The sequence below is a fragment of the Pleuronectes platessa genome, chromosome 18, assembly GCF_947347685.1.
Source record: "Pleuronectes platessa chromosome 18, fPlePla1.1, whole genome shotgun sequence".
Lineage (NCBI taxonomy): Eukaryota > Metazoa > Chordata > Actinopteri > Pleuronectiformes > Pleuronectidae > Pleuronectes > Pleuronectes platessa.
The window spans coordinates 18,035,875-18,052,204 of record NC_070643.1 but is presented as its reverse complement, the minus strand read 5'-3'; the positions used below and the strand labels follow the sequence as shown (position 1 = coordinate 18,052,204).

The window sequence follows — 16,330 nt, the reverse complement described above, 5'->3', positions numbered from 1 at the left end:
TCTTCTCTGATCATGCCAATTTTCAGGTTTGGGGTCTCTCCCCTCTCCGGGACCATATCTGCCTTCACGTTGACTTAAATCCCATCAGAAAAACTAGCCTTGGCTATACCCTGCTTCAAATAACAGCATAACGTGTCAGGGTGGTTAAAAAAAGTAGATGGGGTCAAAGAGTCTATGCGGCCCTTTGTGTGCAGGTCCAACATGGCGACAGCTTTTACTCCCTCTGAGAGGGATCATCTGCATCAGTGGGTGGGCCGCAGAAACAGAACAAAGGAACATCACATCACCGAGGAAAGAAAGAGGGTGCAAAGGAGGAGAAGAAGCATGAAGATTCATGTCCCCATTGCTTCTTACTGGAGGGTGTCAGTGCAATGTATTCCATTTATCAGTCCACACCCCTCTCCAGCCCTTCTCTTCTGCTCTCGGATTTGTCTCCCATTCGTCTTCCCGTAACTCCTGTCTCCCCTTCTCTTGACTACAATACTCTGCACTGCCATTGGATGCTGTGGCCCGGAGTGATCGATGAAGGTAGATTTCGGTAATCTGTTTCATTTGACATCTATCTCACTGCTGGCCATAGAGATTGAGCCTGGAATGGGCAGGAAACTGGAGATCATAGGCTCTCCACCTCCCACACATGACCAAACAATCTGTCGCTGAGGCAGTGTGCCTGGATCCTTTTTTTTATCTAATCTCTCTCATCAAACCCTCGATGGGCCTGTGCCTGAATTTATAAATAATGCAGAACCGCTGGTCTAAGTGCACAATGCATTGGGTTGTCCATGTTACACAGAGAACAGTTGCTATTATTCTCTCAACTGATTGTTTTGTTAGAGAACAGTGACACAATTTTAATTTAGAAATGATCTGTTCTGTAAACATAAGTTTAAAAACCATACAAAACAGAAAACATAAAATCCTCACTAATGATAAACTAGAACTGGGATGTGTGGCAAAATAGTTGCAGATTATTAGTACATTAGTGAAATAGAATATAAATATACTATATAAATAAGCAAAAAAAATATAATATAATAAGTTAAATATGAATGTATTAAAACAAATTGGGACGAGAGGAATCCATACAGTCATCATCTGTACCACATCTTTTGGGAATATATACAAATTCCTGTTGAAATAAGTCAAATCAGCCTGTGGATAAAACTGTAAATACCCATGTGTTTGATATTCTTACCATGTAGAAATAGCAGAGACAGCAGCCGATAGTCCAGAACACCGAGCCTGTTTTCACCGACTTTACCTGCAGGAGAGAAAGAAAGAACAAACAGTGATACAAGAATCACAGCAGTATGTTTTCCATATACGCCTCGACATCAAATGATATGCGTAGATTTACAGACTACAGTGCGGGGACGCTACAAACAGAAGTCGGCACATTTTCTGTGATAATGACATGTTGTTCTCTTTCAATCATAGCAGGAACATCTGAAATCTGTGCAGCACGTCTCTTTCAGTCGCCATTTGTTGTATAGTCCACGGGTGTTGCTGTGGTCGAGAGGCTTGATCACATCCAACAATGCATGAGATTTTTCTGATGAGGGGCCACTAATGGTCGCTGGACCTGAGGTGGTCTCGCCTTGCCCAAATACCCGGCACAGACCGACCGTGGATCAGACACCAATCAATCGGCCGGACAGACAGACAGATCCACACACGCACCACACCGCTTCAGACTGCAGACGCACGCAGAAACAACTTGAGACCAAAATAAATCGTCCTCGAGCTGTGCTTTCCGCCTGTGCTGAGGAAGGCCACGATAAGTAGGTCTGTAGTGACCTGATTCTCACTCTGTCACATGAGAAAGTGGACGATCTGCTTGTTGAAGAAGGAAATGACAGCGTTTTAGGCTCTTGTTGCTCTGAGCACACAAGAGGATCAAAGCCCCATTCACATGAGATTTATTTCTCCAGGGCACACGGGGTGATATGTGCAGTGATCATCGATTTGAAATCCCTCCCGGAGAGCATATGTCTGATTTGATTTTTCTCTGCCGTCTATTCTCTGATCACACCGATGATAAAAGCCAGTAATTACTTGCTTACAGTGAACTTAACTTAGGTCCATTCTCCAATTTAGATGTGGATTCTTACAAAGAGCTTGGTTTATTGTTGCCAAGTTTCGTCAGCTCTGCAGTGATGCAAGTGAAGAAGAAAATTATTTTTTTTTTTTACCAGATAGACCGTTTCTTAAAGGCAGTCCAATTAAACAGGGACAGAGAAAAAAGAAAAAAATCTGATTTTGTGAGACCAAGAACCTGAAATTGAATCAAATGAGCTGCTGTAATTTCACATTAGGGTGATTCTGGTTTAATTAGTCCGACTCTGCTTTCTTACAATTAAAGTTGACATTTAAGAGACACTGAATTACTTTTAAAGTGTTGATAGCCCGTAACCCTTTAATTTATCTTATTTACCATGTTTTTTTTAGTTTTACTGTGCTCTCTGTTAAACAGGTGCCTCTTTCTTAGACTACAAAAAACAACAGCTACAAACAGTAACCTGAACCTGAAAGACACATATCACACACTTGACTTTCATGATGGTGGAATGTATTACTATATTCTTGTATAAGACTACATTTGCTTCAGCTAAACTGAAGAGCTGAGTGGACACTGCCCTTTCCCCATGGGTGAAAGCGCACGATGATGAGTAGGAGGACAGCAAACTGCTTTGTTTTCCTCAGACGATATTCACACTCGGGCTGTAGCCCAGCCAGCGTTCAGCCGCGTGTCGTCCCATTCAGTGCATGTACGAGCCGTGCTCAACTGGTGCCTCAGCTCAACTCTTCCAACTGCCCTCCCAGCCATGTCTCCTTTTGTGAAGACACAGCGTGAGACTGGTCCAGCTAATTAAATGTGAGCAGAGAGAAAGGGTGGAATTACTGTTACAACAATGTAGGCATGGTGCACGGGGTTAGAGCAAACGAGGAAGGCAACGCTCTGTGTGTGGGTGGGTGGATGTTCGTTTGTGTTTGTGTGTATTCATGTTATGAAGAGCTACAGTGTTAAAAAAGAGTAGCTCTCCTGGGCTAGGGAGGATTCAATTATAGATTATGGGAGGGTAAGAGAGCATGTGCGTTTTTGTGTGTGTGTGTGTGTGTGCGTTTTGGGAGAAAGGAGGGGGGGGTAAACACAGATTAAGCGGCTGGAGTTGGATGGGTTATTAGTGGATAAAATGAAGGAGTGGGATAATGAAGATTGGGCTGAGACTTGAGAGCACGACTCCGTGCATTTTGCCGTGTGGAGGAGAGGACGGGTGGAAAGAGAGCAGGAGAAAAGAATGAGCAATAATGAGTTGCAGAGAGAGAAACCAAGGCATGGAGAACGAGATGAAAGACAAAAAGCAGATAGCAGAACAAGCTAAACAATGGAGGGGACAAAGGAAGACAAAGACAATTAGAGAGAGATGAGATGGAAGAACGACAGAGTGGAGGAAAAGAAAACACAAAGACAAATGTGGGTAAATGGGACTGATAATGGGAAGCAGTGGTGCATGGCCGGGATGATTGTTTTTCCGGGCCCTTGCCAAATAGAACGAACGACGCAAGAGGGTGGTGGGTGAGTGGCGGGGCGGGGGGGGGTTCTGATGGCACCGCTCCGCTGATGACACATCACCTTGAGAGGCAGTGATGGCTGCCACAATGAACCCCTGCCTACCTGTGTGTTGTCCATACAAACAAGATGACAAGAGGCCATTAGAAGAAGAGACAAACAGATGTTGTTAAACACCCCCTCTAATACACATTTCCAGGAGCGAGATAAATAATTATGATGACGTATTTCTGGATGAGCCATGAAAAGTTAAATGGGGGGGATTTGAAGGCTCCTGCAGAATAAAAAATGACTTCGGATTAGGGTTCACACATCTCCTCAAAATCACATTCAAGGACTTTTCTCAGTCCCATAAATTAAAGAACCTGACACAGAACTTTTTGAGACAAAGATTGAGCTTAATTACTGTTTAAGCACAAATAATGTTTCTAATGAGAACTAACCGGCTTCACAGAAGCTCGGAGTCAACAATTAAAAAGGGAGGGTTGATTGAGCTGTTCTAAAGTTATGAGGGTTCTTTGACAAATTTATACACATTATTCAAACTATTCGTCTTCTGTTGCTACTAGTGGTGGATAAAATATTGAGCTCTGTCTTTGCATTTCAGCTTTTTCTCAGCGTACATCCAGTAAGAAGTGGTTACTTGTTGTACGTTGTTCAGTCGGGGCGGCATGATGAAGATCGAAGTGGTTTCTTTTTACAATAAGGTAATTTTCGGTTTAAAGGTCATATACAAGAGAGCTGAGAGATGAGCCGCTGTGAGTCACGACATTACGCACTGCCGAGTGAATAATTACAGTACTTGTGGACTCGCTGAAGTTTACGGGACTGTCGTGACTGGGGATGGATTGTGACTCTTGTTATCTTGTTGTGGCTCTAGAGAGATATATCTACAAAGATGGATAGAATGTGGAAAAGACACTGATCCGAGCGTGGTTTGTGATTGTTGAATCTCTGGCTACTTGATGCGAGGATGTCGACCTTCCCGCTTGTGAATTCAATGTTCCACTCTAATCTTGCATATCCAGACTATACATATCTTGATGGTTTGTTTTGTTTTGTGGGTTATGGTTTGTTTTGTGTTTCCCTGTATTTGAATGATTGTATATTTGTGTGCAAACAGTTGCCAAGTATGTTTTTCTCCCTAAGCCAGGCTGAATGTTGTAGTGTAGACTCTCCCAGTGACACTCTCAGCTGCTTGGTTGCACACAGTCCCACAGACACTGATCCAGTTGTGTAGTGTTGCGACTTTAACTGTAGACACAACAGGCGCGCTCAGCCAGCCACCCGGACACTAAACGGTGGGTCGATGCCAGATCAGTGAAAGTGAGCGAATTCAAAAAAGCCACAGAGCTGTGTACAAGCACAGTTGAGCCTAGTGACTCATGCTACCTTGAAACCACATGCAGCGATGCAGCCTTACACAAAGTGACAAACTGGGGCGGCTGAATCCTTGAACGGATAAGAGGTCTTTTCCAACCCGGCGCCAACTGCACTGCAAAGCTTGTTGTGCTATGCCAAACACCAGTAAGACGTGGCAAGATGAAATACCTGCTAAAATACTTCTCACTACTTCCACCTGGATGAAAGCCACTGTGCAGAATGTCTTTACAATACAGCATAAAGCAATTTGAAAGCCTAAACTAAAATTTTGACAAATAGTGTACGATCAACCACCCCCACCTGAATCATATATAAACAGTTGGAGAATTACATTTTCCTTCTAATCAGCCAGTTTAACATGGAGCTGCACTGCCAATCAGAAGGTTACTAAATGAGGGACATTTCTGGGTCTTTTAAATTAGAATTCTAATGACTGTTAATTTATAAACATGTGAAATTAGCATCATCACCGCCAGAAAGTTGACAATTTAGAATACAGAGTAGTAATAGTGACCATGGAAACTACGACAACTACATGTTTACTTAAAGCATCTTATGCAAGAAAGGTTCATGCACATACAAGTAACACATTTTTTATATTCACTAATTGAGAAGTTCAATTATAGAAAACGTGTCTTTGCATTAGCTGTGCAGATAGATTATGTATTTTGTATCTGCGGCTGTGGGCTGTGCAGTAACCGGCTCACCAAACTTTCAGCTAAGCCAGAACATTTATCCTGAACGCTGACGTTCACTGTTGTTTAGCGGATAAATAAAAGTCTACATAAATGTGGGACTCCTGCGGGTCTTGCACTGTTTTGAGAAGCGATGGTATTCTGCTGCAGCTGATCACGTTTGACCACCGTGGGTATATTGAAAAAATAATCAATCTAGTTTAAATAAAACTGTGGTTGAGTTTGAATGCATTATTTGAGCAGCTCTGGCTCGCTTCTGAAGCAGCAGCGAATGATGCATCTCCCTACAACTACACGGCTTCGGTGGGTCAATAAAAGACATGCAGCTTATTTAACCTGGTCTCACTGCGGCAACGTACCATGGAGTGATCGCTTCTAAATAATAATGTAGCTTCTGGGCTAAGAAAAACAAGACACAGTATCCTTCTGCAAATTAAACTGAGCAGCAGGTGCAATGAAAAGGCAAAGAATGTGAGCACCGTGTGATTGGCATTTGAGTTTCTTGTATTTCTGCTCTTAATGATAATTAAATTAAATGTGGCTATCATTTACAGCCAAGTATTAAGAATAAAACATTTCATCAGTGTTTCATTGTTGTAGGCATGTTTTGGAAGCGGTTCATCGCGTGGAGGTGAATGACTCGGATTCGATTTAATAAAAATAAACCCTGTGCAATTTACAAACAATTTCCTTGGAATACATTTTATCTTATTACATTTATAAAAACTATCATAAAAAAAGGTCTCACTTTAAATAGGCTGCCATATTCATTTGACACCTGCTCACGCACAGGTCAATTCTGCTGCGTTTATAATTAACAGCAGTGACGGTAATTGCTCTAACTTTATATTCCATCAATGCTGTTGACATGGAAAGGGAGGCAATTTTCTTAATAGAAAATCATTTTATAGATTCAGGAAGATGACATGATGCTCTATAAATGAGAAGTATGTCCACTGTGCTCTAACGACAGGCAGTAATATTTATGTGTTCGCAGTATCCGCCGTTTGCCTCCATCAAGCCTCTTCAGCCTCAGAGGCAGGAACTAGATTAGCATTGACTGTTACATTATCCTGCATTGATCACATCTATGATCTTTATGAGAGAAGAACACAGATGTTTGAAATTCACAAGCGTTGATTATCTAATGCGTTTAAAGTAATGTCAGCAAAATCGACATTATTCCACATCTATTTCCACTCTGTTTTTATTAATCATTTAGTGTTATTACATTCCATTCTCTTTTTGCAACAAGATTATTTTCTACTGCACTGTTCTTATCTGTTGATGTAGCATACAAAGGGGTGTGTACATTCTCAACCCATTTCTTTAATGTCAGGAGAAACCTTGTTTACTAGAAATAGCTGACTACTTATTAAGCGTGTTCTGGATCTGGATACACCAAGTATTTTAAAATGTCCTTTCCAAAGTTGTATTATCAATTGCATCCTTTCTGGGTGTGGCCATTTTTATTCTGGGTTTTAAAGTAAAAGATAAAAGCGTGTGTCACTGAACGGATACGGTTCAATACAGAATGAAAAAAATCCTCAATACTTGTCACGGACAACTCCAGTAACAAGGAAGAAGGGGGATGCTGATAAAATGGTTTGAAAAGCAGGGCTCTTCAATTTCACACGCGCACAACATAACATCTAACACAAAATAAATGTGAATGGGTTGAAAACCGTGACGCCATGAATTCAACAAGGTCAGTTAACCTGAGGCGTAACCTGCTGTGCTCCCGTTAAGTATGTTTGGAAAGGACAGCAGGAAGGGGGGGGGGGCAGTTCAACCTATAACCTGAGATATTTTCAATTCCACTCTTAAAAGGTCGTCTGACTGAAGGTTTTAGAGTGCAGCATGCCGTTTCCTGGGCTCCACATGGTCGGTGTGCCTTTCAAGGCTCTGGATAAATAATTCAACATCTGAGGCCAGGCTACATTTGAAAACAGAGCTTCTTTTCTGGCTTCATAAAGCATAGCCCCTACAAAGTAAAAAGCAAATACTCAACCGAGGTCGAGTTTGACATATTTTTCTTGCTAAAACAGACTTATACCTTAGCAAACCTCGTCTATCATACATTTGCAACAAGATACTCTCTTATAGCACTTCTCCTTCAAGTAAAAAGTGTACATACCCAGAGGTAGTAGGTGAACTGCAGGGCGAAAATGGCAATGCCCTCGTTGTCGAAAGAGCCGGCCACCGAGCGGGAGATATAGCCAGGGACGATGGCGATGAAGCAGGCCGCCAGCAGCCCTGCACCCTGGTTCCACAGCTCCCGTGTCAGCAGGAAGGTGGAGATGGCCGTCAGACCGCTGAACACCGGTGCCAGAAAGACGCACACATCACGGATGTGGACAGTGATGTGGAGCAAGTTGAGCACATAGTGGATGAGGCCCGCAGTCACCATTAACCCTGGGTATACCTGAGGGAGGGAAGCAAAGAGAGGTTGTAAGAAGGAGAGCAACATACAAAGTAGGTGAGATTGAGAGTCAGACATGAGAAATGGTGGCTGAGGGAAAGAGACAGAATCTGTGGAGGTAGAATGAAAAAACTAGAATTACCACCTCACAGTTGTACGTCTCTGTCAACCAGTCAAGAAGTAGGCTACATTTGTGTCTGTGCAGGTAATTATACATTAAAACTGCTGAGCTTCAACATCTATTGTGGCTGTTTGTAGTTAAAGCAGTGATTCACAAAAGTCAATGTTGGCTCCTGGTCAGCAAATACGGGTTACGGACATCACCTAGTGGCACAACTAAATTAATCTATAGTTCATTCTGACAGTATCACATCACAGTCTTCCCTTGTCTCATGAATTGATCGAGTCATTAGTCAGTCAATTCGATGGCAGCAAATAGTAATGCAGAATCCAATTTTTCCAGAGCCCGAGGTTGTCTGACTAACACTTCAAACCGATGACAGAGAACAGAGGTGAACAAGATGGAACAGGCATTTTTTCCCTTGTTAAATAAATCCATGATCAAAAACTATTGTGTTTGTTCTCCAAAACAAAGTTGAAGAATAATTAAACCCTCCACTCAGTTGAGGCTGGGGACCGAGTTGACGAGGCCTCGTGGCCCAGTCTCGTCTGTACATGAGAGCAGATCCAATTAGAGCCCGGTGCAGTGCACTGGCTGTCTGAAGTAAAAAGCAAGGCTATGTTTAACGTGTGAGTGATGTCCCTGATGTGTGTTCACTGTAGCCGCAGTCCATGCACTTTGCCTTGCAGCTAATAAACTCAGGTTTGCACGTCTCTAATTAGCTAGTGCCTAGGAGACCTGAGCTTCATCAACCAATCTGCTTCAACGAAAATCAACCTCGACTTTCCTCTTGGCTCTGAGGATTGAACTCGGTCTAATTGAGCAGTATCCTGCCATTTATAAAACTACTCTTGTAATTATTAGTCATTTTGAACTCTGTGGTGAGGCCAAGGTCCCCAAAATTTTACAGAGATAATTTGATTCATCACAGCAGCAAGTTAATTCTTGCACAAGCTTTGGCCTGATGGGTACAACTCTATGGTCTCTAAATTGGCTTTCAAAAAGCATTACAAAGCTTGTTCATTAGGACAATGTCAGCAACTACAAGTGACAAAAGCTGTTAACAAAAAAAATGCACTTGACTCATTGTCCTTGTGGCGACAAAGAGTGGCATCGGCTGCGTCCTGTTGTATGGACTGTCACATTAGAGAGGCCTTCATTCCTTATCTGTGGCTCAGGAGAAAGAGCCACTGGCAGTCGTCCTCTAGGGAGCAGAGGGTTGGTGGGAGGGAAAGGAAAAACAATAAGGGAGGGGGCAGCTGGACCGGTCACATTAAGTGAAACTGGCTCATCTGTCTTGTGACCCAGCCGAGGGCTTAAGAGACTTAACGCTACCATACACAATTAATGAGAAGAGTCGGCATGATCCGTCTGATTTTGAATTAAAAAAAAGAAGGTGGTGCGTTTAAGGATACAGGAGGGAGCGAGCATGGAGGGCAGAAAGGACAGTTACACATTAGAGAAAGGCAGAGGCAGACAGTAGAGGAGAGATGATAAAAGATAAAAGGGAGAGGAGGGCGAGAGATCAAGGGAGATATAGGGGTTGAAGGGGGAGAAGGGACGTGTAAAACAGAGTGCAGGCTGGGTAAAAGGTTGAACACAATAGACAACAGTCTCCATCACGGCCCTTGGAGCAAAGGTGGTTTTATGAATCCCACCTAGATCTGGAGGGGTAACAGAACACCACTCACACTGGCAACACGGTATGACAGGTGGAAATAAGAAGAGAAGCTTGTTCTTTGAGTAAAGTTCAAGAATTAGGCCGTTTGTTGTTGTCTGTGCGACAAACTGCACCAGTCTGAGACGACCCCGGTGCTTATAAAAACACTTTACAGGCACGTGCTTGATGCAAATCAGACCTCTCCCACTTTGACTTAATGATTCTGAATGCAGTGTGGGAGTCAGCTACATGCCCGTCCTTCCCCGAGGCCTGTTTATGCCTTACAAAAAAAAAGATCTAGCTCAGTCATGCAAACAAGTGGGATTTTGACAATTAACCTTCACAGTAAAGTAAATGAGTGAGGGGCTATTTGATTCTGCAGCAGCTACAGTTGTGGTGCCTCTGAGCAAAGCATCAGATTCAGCCAAGCCTCTCAGACTCAATTTCAGGCTTTCAGGTAAAAGCCAGAGATTGACATGGCTCTATCGCTGAGCCAGCTGGTCAGGTCTCTGCAGTAGCCGGCTCTATGCATCAATTCATGGTTCTTGCTCTATTTCGCATAGATTTGCATGTTATAGGAGGACATTTGCATTTAGTACGGCCGACAGAATGACCCGTCCACCTGCTATTGAGAGGCCAGTTAACGGCAGAAGGCAGAAAAGTTCATTTTCCATCTGGCATCTCAACTTATTCCAAGTCCACTGTGGGCTACAACCGATTTGCTCCCTTCAAGAATAAGATTTATTTTTTATTTCTTGCCGTCATCTCTTATAATCCAATTAAAAGACAAAAACAATACATAAGTGTTTCTCTCAAAAGTTCACACCAATTAAGCTTAATTTCTTATGATATAAACCTTAAGAAAGTGTCAGAAATATATAACTATGAAATTTAAAGTCAGTAATTTCCTAACACAAGCAGTAACTACAGTTATAAACGATCATCACCAAAACAGAAGAAAATAGTTAATCTATGAGAACTCAGGATTATGGTAAGAAATGCCAACCCATTACAATGTAGGGGCTCAACGACGTGTTATAATAGTCTTTTGGATGGCAATGGAACCCTAATGGCACATAGAAAATAGACGTACACACACAATATTTGACATCACTGTCGATAGTGGTCTTATCACCTGATTTAACATAACTGACACCTTCTCAGTCTGATACAGACATTCTACTACATCCATAAGTGTAAAGTGGCACCTAAATCAACACATTGATGCCAGTAGACCTACTCTGTGTTTAACATGTCCCAACAGTACTATCCGTCTAGAATAAAAGTGTAATTTGTTTTAGAGGCAGTGGTGTGGAAACATTCATCCACATACAAAATAGCACACGTTGCAAGGACAACATGACCTATGTAATGGCTTTGTAATTGCTAAGAGACGCACCCTGGCCTGAAGAATCGCTCCACAAATTATAGCCGCTGAAACCGCTCAGCTCACACTCTCACTGCTCGGTTTAACACTTGGAAGACAGGGTCATCAGGATTCACAAGGCCATACCTTAGAGTAACTTTTAATTCTAATGGCTTTGTTTTAAAAAAGGTATCCAAGTCATTGTGTGTTGGTAGGATATTAAAAGGTTTTCGTTTAACTGCCTGATAAAGCCATCTAGGGTCAAAGCAACATTTTATATCTAAGATAAATGTTATACTTTATGACAGATAGTTGATGTTCAGAGCATCATAGTCGATGTTCATAAAGTGAAATCATCTAAAGATAGACGTCAGCTCTGCTCCAGACCCAGTTAAATATTAAACTGACTCACCACTGCACCCATTTGTCTTTGTACCTCACACAGGACCCCTGCTGTGATACAGTGTGAGCTCTCATGTCTTCCATTTTCACATTGCTTTAGTTTGAGGGTCGTCTGGCGAGCGAAGTTAAATATTTAAAGCAATGATCAAATGAAAATTCTAATGATTTATAAGTGAAACTAAATTTGAGCTCAGGAGTTTTTAAGTGATATACAAAGACAGCTGGACTTGCTTGAGGCTTTTACAGACATCTTACATCTCATCTGAAAAGGCTCCTTCAAGAACATGGTTCATTTGATGGAAATCTTTTTTCAGTGGTTATATTTATTTCTTTGCACATTCATTTACAGTTCACAGAGGAAGGATATTCTTATTTGCATGCAGAAGATAAAGCGTCATTCTTCCCCGGAATCTCGATACTGATTACCAGTCTAATCATGAGTTTCAGTTTGCACCTTGTGGGTACGAGGCCCAACTCAAGTATCCATGTACAGAACCAGCAAATCCATTATTATAAGCCAGGCTTGTCAAATGCAATTACCAGTAGCTGATGGTAATTGCCTATGACGGATGAATGCTGATGGATGGCTTTTGGATTCCAGTGCCTAGGGTCTCCTGTTCAGTAATGAATACTATATTCTAACATCAGAATGTAGAGCAGCTACAGCTCCCGCCCTGCACCATCTGCTGGGTGCTGTAACGGTAACAACATGCAATGCACAGCATTAACCGACCTCCCTGTCTCAACTATGCAAAAAGACATTCAAATTAGTCTGCAGGTCTGAGTCTATGCAGAAAGAAGAAAGAGCTAACCCCCTCTTAGCTGGACCCAATAACGGAAACACACGTTGGGAGAAATCTCAGCATTTATCTTACACGCAGGACCTGGATTATGTAGTCCTGATGCATCATTAGCTGGTGCAATTACAGCCCCGAGTGCAGCCCTGGTGGGTCCGTGAAGCACGGCTGAGAGAAAAGACGGCAGGTGGAGTTGTTAAAGACGAGAGGGAGATGGATAGGCCAGAGGTATTTTACTCACACAGACCTCACCGCTCACAGGAGGCATGGCTGAGAAGATGAGGTCGGGGGAAGAGACTCACAGAGGAGGGGAGGCAGGGAAATGGGAGATAAATTGCGCGGAATCAGCACCTTGTATTTTTCACATGAAAGAGTGAATGTTTCACAACATTCCTTTCTGCAGGTAAACAGGGAAGCAGTGAGGGGAGGGGGGGTTCCGTCAAGTTGAAAGCTCGCTGTTGCTACTTGATAGTGACTTGAATACATGCTGCTCATCGGAGTCTTGGACGGCTCTATGGTATCTCTGCACTGCCTCACCTCAGATAATCCCATGCTCCGACAACATGCTCTCATAACAACAGACTGTTCCTCGTATTAATCATTGAGTACAACATAAATAATGGCTGCATATGAATATGTGCTCATGAATAGGGCTTAACACACAAAATGTTGTATATCAACATATAGTGATTAAGATACGAGTACATTTTATCTTTGTCAAAAACTACTACGATTACTACAATGTCGCTAAAACAGCATGTATATATATATATATATATATATATATATACTTTTCCATGCTTAAATCATAATTCTATGCCTGACTGACCCTTACTGTTTGGATGATTAATGACAGCTTGTTGTTACAGAAAGGCTGATGTGATTTTTCACATTAAACTTTTTTTCACACATCCCTCGTTTTAAAACCAGGTCAGAGAACCCATGTCAAGGCACTTCAGATTTCCTTATTCCCAGCATGCACCTCCTGAGGAATCCCAAGGCATTTCCAGGACAGGTGAGTAATCCCTCCAGCATGTTCTGGTTCTTGACCATCTCCACAGGGACTTGTGTGGGTGGTTTCCTGATCAGACTCCCAAAGTGGCCAAACAGTGTTTTATTTGTGTCCTGGCAGAATACCCGATTCTCGGCCCAACCACTTCACACTATGATGCACAAAAACACTTCACACCGCAGGTCACAGAATGATTAAGCTGACAGCTGTGCATCATCTGAAAAAATAGGCAAACCAATCTGTGGATGACCAAATTAGGAATTCTCTACCTCTCTGCTGCTCCTTTAGATTGTACCATGAAAACTAGAGAAAAAGCTCTCGTTCTAGAAAACGACTTTCTCTATCAGTGGCCTCAGCATTTCGTATTTCCAAAATGTGCATCATCATACCAGACACCCAGTGGGACTCTGTCCAGGAGGGCTGCACTGCTCCTCATCAGTCAGATGGAGCCTCAATTCCATCTCTTTCCATAAGCCCTCCGGGACGAGCAGGCAGTGCGATAACGCAAAGGCATAATTTTTCTCCTCCCTTATTTGAAAAGGGCTGCATGTGCTCGTGTCAGCTAATTCAAACACAAGACATCATTTCCTTCTTACTTCACAGGGATGACATTTTGACTGAATCTGATTTATACTAACGACGCCCCAGAGATGACAAATAATGAAACAAGTGAATGTGGGAAAAACTTACTGTGCCGCCAACGATCCTGCCCAAGGGGTACCAGGCTCTTTCATCAAACCAGTTGAGGAACTCGTAGAAGCCATTTGTGGTGAGATGGTGTGTTGATCTATAGTTGAACCTGAGGCAACAGAAGAGAAAGAGAAGAGGCAGAGCTCAGTATATTGTAAGATATTAACCACACACAGAAGACTATACATTTCCATTTATAGACCACACTTTGACAGACTGTTATAGCTATTGACAGTGCAAAAAAAAAAAAAAATTATCGAGGAAGAATGGGTTATTTTATTTTCAGATTTTCGGGGGGCAGGAGGAATGTGTAAGCTGTGGAGATGTTGCCTTTTTACAATTGGACAAATAAAGCCTCAATTTCGCTGTGTGAGCTTTTGTGCTCACGCCAACTACTCCAACACACAGTGGCATCTTTTTCAGAACAAAGCTCACGAATTGTACAGATTATTCCAACAGCAACCACTTGCTTGTGCTGAGGTGGCAAAGACATAAATGGGTCTGGTGTTGGAACAGAGATATAACGAAAATAAGAACCAATATAAGGAATATGACTGTAAACAGGCCTTGATTCACACTGTAGCTGTGGTAAGCTGAGGGGGCTGGATCACTGTCAAGAAGCTGAACGAAAGAGCTGACAGTGCGAAGAGGACTGCTGCCAACGAGGATGAAGCTTAGGTAGATTTTCGGAGGTACCTTTTTCTCTACACAACTCGTTAATGTGGGCTGCTTTATGTTCAGAGGACCATGAAACACTTGATGCATAAAGAACCTACACCACAACAACAAAAAGACAGTTACCCATTTTGGCTTGGTCGAATAGTGATGTGCAGTATAGCGAAGAGGAGGAGTGATAACCTTGTGTCTGTGACTAATCGGCTCAGGAGAGGATCTTTGATTGGTATTACACATGTATGACAATACTGTCAACCAACAAAAGGTACGAGTACAATAAGGAGCTTACGCAATTCCAAATAATACAATGCAACATTCACATTCATGGCTGGTGAGCTGTGGATTCTCAGTATCATGGTGTAGACTTGCAAATCATCTGGTCACCACAACTCACTCAATATACTCCTAGGCTTTCATCACCTATCACGTCAGAGAGAGAATAAGGCTTAATCCAAAACCTTCTAAAACTATCTTTGACTGAGCATTAATCTCCGTATCAGTGATAATCCCGGTCCACACTGAACACACATCACACGACTATTCACATACATTGGGCATGTGCGTGCTAGTGTGAACAAGAAGCAGATTTTCTACTCTGCAGCTGGTTGCTCTGTTACATAAACAAACAGTAATGGTAAAAAGTAAAAAGAGGGATTTATTTTCTTGAACCAAGGACAAGAACTGCTACAGATCGTTTTTACAACGTTGCGTCTTCCCCTCTGGAGGTTGAGCTGTGACTGAATGAAAGTGAACTGCGTAGTCGTGTCAAAATGTTTTCAAAATAAAACTGAGCCAGCAGCACTTCCATGCTTCTCCGCTTTAGGTGCTTGAAAAGTTTGCAGTTTTGTGGACGTTGGGGGTAAAAGTAAACAGTGATACATTTAAAAACTAATACATAGTATGGAAGGAACCTATAGAGCCACAACCGTCAGTTGAGTGCTCAAATTTAAAAAAAAGTTTTATGTGCGTCTAAACCTAAATCTGCTTATAATGGACTGACAGACAATCAGTGTGTATGCATGTTTTATTTATCAGGTTGCAATCGTTAATGAGAATATCAGAGAACATTTTGTAATGTTTAAAAACATTCAATCAGGAAATAAAACATGCTGGACTTGCAGCAGGAGTAACATTCCGCAAATTTAATTTAAAGCTCTACTACCCTTAAATACTAACAATTAAATGGGACCAACACATAACCTGCTTAGTAGAGGTAATTATGGGCAAATAAATTTATACTGACATTCTGGCAATTAAGGGTCCTGGTACATTAAGCATGGTCTGAGTATTAAGAGTCGACTAAGACACACAAGCAGAAGAAGAAAAAAAAAAGAGACATGGCCTCGGAAAAAAGCAAAGGTGACTCAGGTCAACAGCCCAAAACCAAATCACCACACTTGAGTTTCAGAAGGCACTTATTCGGTTTATGGCCGTGTGTGTGAGTTGTTGTGTAAATACAAGTCAGACGATGCTAGAGGGAGAGGAAGCAGTCGTGGTCACAAAGCAGCAGCAGTGTGGGCTGCGCACACTTGCGAT

The 16,330-nt window shown here is 42.2% G+C and overlaps 1 protein-coding gene across 1 annotated transcript in view; it reads right to left on the bottom strand.

Moving 5' to 3' along the window:
- stt3b (STT3 oligosaccharyltransferase complex catalytic subunit B) overlaps positions 1–16,330 on the bottom strand; it is a 68,032-nt gene that overhangs the window by 22,189 nt on the left and 29,513 nt on the right. Inside the window, exons 2-4 of the mRNA XM_053446062.1 lie at positions 14,120–14,228; positions 7,787–8,074; positions 1,196–1,261 (exon numbers count right to left, since the gene is read on the bottom strand). Of these exons, the coding sequence (XP_053302037.1) occupies positions 1,196–1,261; positions 7,787–8,074; positions 14,120–14,228 (463 nt within the window). The remainder of the gene's footprint in view (positions 1–1,195; positions 1,262–7,786; positions 8,075–14,119; positions 14,229–16,330) is intronic.